General features: G+C 38.7%; 1 protein-coding gene across 1 annotated transcript; it reads right to left on the minus strand.

Moving 5' to 3' along the window:
* Positions 1-1,803: 1,803 nt before the first annotated feature.
* LOC138766498 (olfactory receptor 5B12-like) lies at positions 1,804-2,781 on the minus strand. The gene has a single exon (XM_069944088.1). The coding sequence runs from the start codon at positions 2,779-2,781 to the stop codon at positions 1,804-1,806; it is 978 nt and encodes a 325-aa protein (XP_069800189.1).
* Positions 2,782-3,620: the final 839 nt, after the last annotated feature.

A 3,620-nucleotide genomic window follows, 5' to 3' on the forward strand; every position in this document is an offset into this window, starting at 1 on the left:
CTCTCCATGTCCTCCTCCTCTTCAGGCCTTCTGTGCCGAACAGATGCATTAAAACCTGCATGGATACAAAACTCTGCAGTGTTTGAAACATCTTCCTGCCCCTGCCCCAAGAGGTTGGTCTGGCTATTATCTATTGAATCTCGTGGCTGCAGTGCAAAGTGTTGTCGTTCATGGACTGCAGCGAGCATTTCAATAGAGACGGAAGTGAGACTGTTAAGCTCATACTAGTGGAATCTGGGTTGACTTCTCAAAATTTATAAATTTTGTCAAAACTTCACAGATGTCAGCTATTTATGCCCATTCCTCGTTAGTGAAAGTGACTGACAAACTAATGGAGAAGTTGCAGCTGCGACTTCCTGATGGATTTCTACTGCTCGCGAAGCCTGGCCAACATATAGAAGAGCTGGTGTGCTGGCAAACCAAAGTACTGCTGCAGTGTTTTCATGGCAGCCCAATCAATTTTGTCTTTTCTGAAATGAGCATACTGTACATGTGATGCACCTTGATGAGCAGCTCAGGAAAACCAGGGTAAGTTTTTTTAAAAAATGGTGAACCACAGGGTTGTAATTAGAGATGAGTAAATTGCTTATCTAAATGAAGCAAAGCGCTTCTTTTGATCAGCTCTCCGCTCAACAAGTCGGCTGGCTTTCAGCGCTGCTTCACTCCTCCTAGGATGCCAGGATAAGCTGAATCCAATAATGGAAAACTTATCCTAGCTTTAACTTATTGAAACTTATTGAATCTAGCTTTTCCCCAGCAGCCGGGGGGGAGCGGCAGGGAGCGGAGCAGTTCTGACAGCCAGCCGACTTGACGAGGGAGTGCTGATCAAACAACGCACTTTTCTTCATTTAGATAAGCAATTTACTCATCTCTAATTACAACCCTGTGGTTCACCATTTTTAAAAAAAAATCTCTAGTTATAATACATAGTATTTAAGAAAGATGCTTCCATCTCCACTTACCAGACTCTCTTTTTTTTCTCCTTTTTAAGAAGCTGTAGAGACAGAGACACACAAAGGGAAAATCTGCCTCTTCAAAATATTCTGTATTGCTTCAGTGCTTTATGCACAGCAATATCGCTCAGTAATGCCATATAGAGTCCTCCATGCTGCTGCTACTCATGAGTGTGTGCTATGGAGAGCAGTACAGTACATCGTATGTATGCTACATGGGGCGGACAGCATAACAGCTAGTTTTTTCTAACTCTAAAGATGCGTTCAAAAGAGAAAGGATCAGTGAGAAAAATACCCTGTAGAGAAAAACTGCTAAAAATATTCAGGGCACACAATAAGTCGGACACAAAGAAAAAGAACAATGTTAGTACTCATTTACAAACATACAATGCAGGAAAATTCATGTGACTGTTACATTTTGAAAGGAAACTAAAATAAGAAATACTAGCTAATAAAAAAAGGTGTAAAAAATGCAAATTGCTTTATTACAATAAATAAAGTTTATTTTGACCTAATAAACAATATTCACATATTTGATATCTCTATCACCATAACAGCATGTACAAAGAATTAATAAGATCTTTTATAATATTGATTGGAACAGCAGAATTTCTTCTTATAAATTGAACTATATTAGACATGGGAAAAAAACACATGTATCTAAGGGGCAACTCCTTTTGCAAAAAAAATAAATAAAAAATGCTACATCAATGTTGACCAAAATAAATAAATAAATACATAAATAAAATAAATAACTATCGCCAGATTGCAAAAAAGGCAAAATCAAAAAATATTCTTGTCATCAGAATTTAAAATGTTCAAGTACTTAATAGGATTAACATAGATCAAGTTAGATTTCCTTCCTCATTCCAATGACATTGCCCAATATACGAAAAAATGTGTAGGATGAACATTTCTCAATTCTCCTTCTAAAAGCAATTTTGATGTCTTCATTCCTGATGCTGTACAAGAAAGGGTTGAGCAAGGAGAGAATCACTGTGTTAAATAAAGAAAATATTTTCTTTGAGCCTAAGACATTACTTGGTATATAATACTGAAGAATAAAGGAGGTGTAGAGCAACGTATTGACTATGAGATGTGAGGAACACGTGTAGAAGGCTTTTCTTCTACCAATACTGGTACCTATCTTCATTATGGCCCTAATTATAAAGATATAGGATGTTAAAGTGAGAAGAAATGGAGCAATGTTATATACAATAAGCCCTTCTGTATTGGTTAATAATCGCAACAGTTTTAAACTGTCTGGGCAAATAATTTCCACGAGAGGGACAAGGTCACAGAAGAAATGGTCAATGACATTTGTGGTAAAACAAGAGATCCGGAATGCAACATAGCCTTGGGGAATGTAATGTAAAAAACTAAATAGCCAACAAAATGAGGCCAACAGAAGACATATCTTATAGTTCATAATGATTTTATAATTCAAGGGCCTACAGATTGCTACATATCGATCAAAACTCATTGTCGTCAATACTAAAACTTCAAGTGCTATTACAGCTTCAAACATGTAGAATTCCACCATACAGGCCAGGTAGGACACTGTGTTATCTCCAGTGATGAACATTTGAAGGGTCTTATGTAGGGTGATAGTGCAAGACATCATGTCCACTATAGACAAGTTACCAAGGAAGAAATACATGGGAGTGTGAAGATGAGATTCCAGGCAGATCAGGAGAAGAAGACCCATATTCCCGAAAAGGACAATGAGATAAATAAGTAAAACCAGAACAAATATTGGAGCCTGGAGCTTAGGATCATCAGATAACCCTTTCATGATGAAATATGTCACTGTTTGATTTGGCTTCATGTTTCTCACTGGTATGAATAAAAAGTAAAAATAAAATAATATAAATAAAGTAAAAAGTGCTAGCGAAAAAAAAAAAAAAAAACCTAAGTCAGAGAAACTGTAGACTATGAGATCTCCATCATGTTAAGATGTCAATTCAATTCCAATAATTATTTGGCCAACAATTATTATTTCCAACCTCCCTGTCATGATCTCGCCTGAAAAGGCATCAGTGCCACCCTCTGCTGCGAAGATTAGACCTCTGCGCCAAAGACTGCCATTTTGGCCATAATCTTCCATTTATTCTGTGTTTAGTTTGCCTTGTTTTTGCCCTGTCTGAACTGTGTCTTATTCCTTCTGGTCTGCTAATTGTTTTCCCTGCCCCACCCGTGTCTGTTTTGCTAAGTTTCTTCTGGTCTTGTAACAGTTAACCTGCCTTTGCCTCAGTGATTGACAGGTGGTCCCTCCTATCACTTTCTGGACATGGTTCCTGGTCTCCTATTTAAGATTTCTGTTTCTGCCTGTGCCTTGCCGGTTATTGACTTAGTCTCTGCCTGCTTGTGTGTTCTGTTTTCTGGTTTCTCCTGATTTCTGCCTTGTATCTTTTGACCTCACTTGCTTGCTGCCTGCCCCCGACCATATTGCCTGTTATTTGACTACTCTTTTGGATCCTGATTTTGTACCTTTGCTGCCAGACTGTTGTGACCCGGATTGCTGACCATTCTTTATTGTGTTTTGTCTGTCTGTCTTGTCTTTGTGTCCTACCAAGCCAGTACAGGGACCGCCGCCAAGTTGCCCGCCGCCATCTTAGGGCGGATTGAGGCAATCAGGTAGGGACAGTGGGCGGGGTTCAGCATCAG

The sequence above is a fragment of the Dendropsophus ebraccatus genome, chromosome 10, assembly GCF_027789765.1.
Source record: "Dendropsophus ebraccatus isolate aDenEbr1 chromosome 10, aDenEbr1.pat, whole genome shotgun sequence".
In the NCBI taxonomy this organism is placed as follows: domain Eukaryota; kingdom Metazoa; phylum Chordata; class Amphibia; order Anura; family Hylidae; genus Dendropsophus; species Dendropsophus ebraccatus.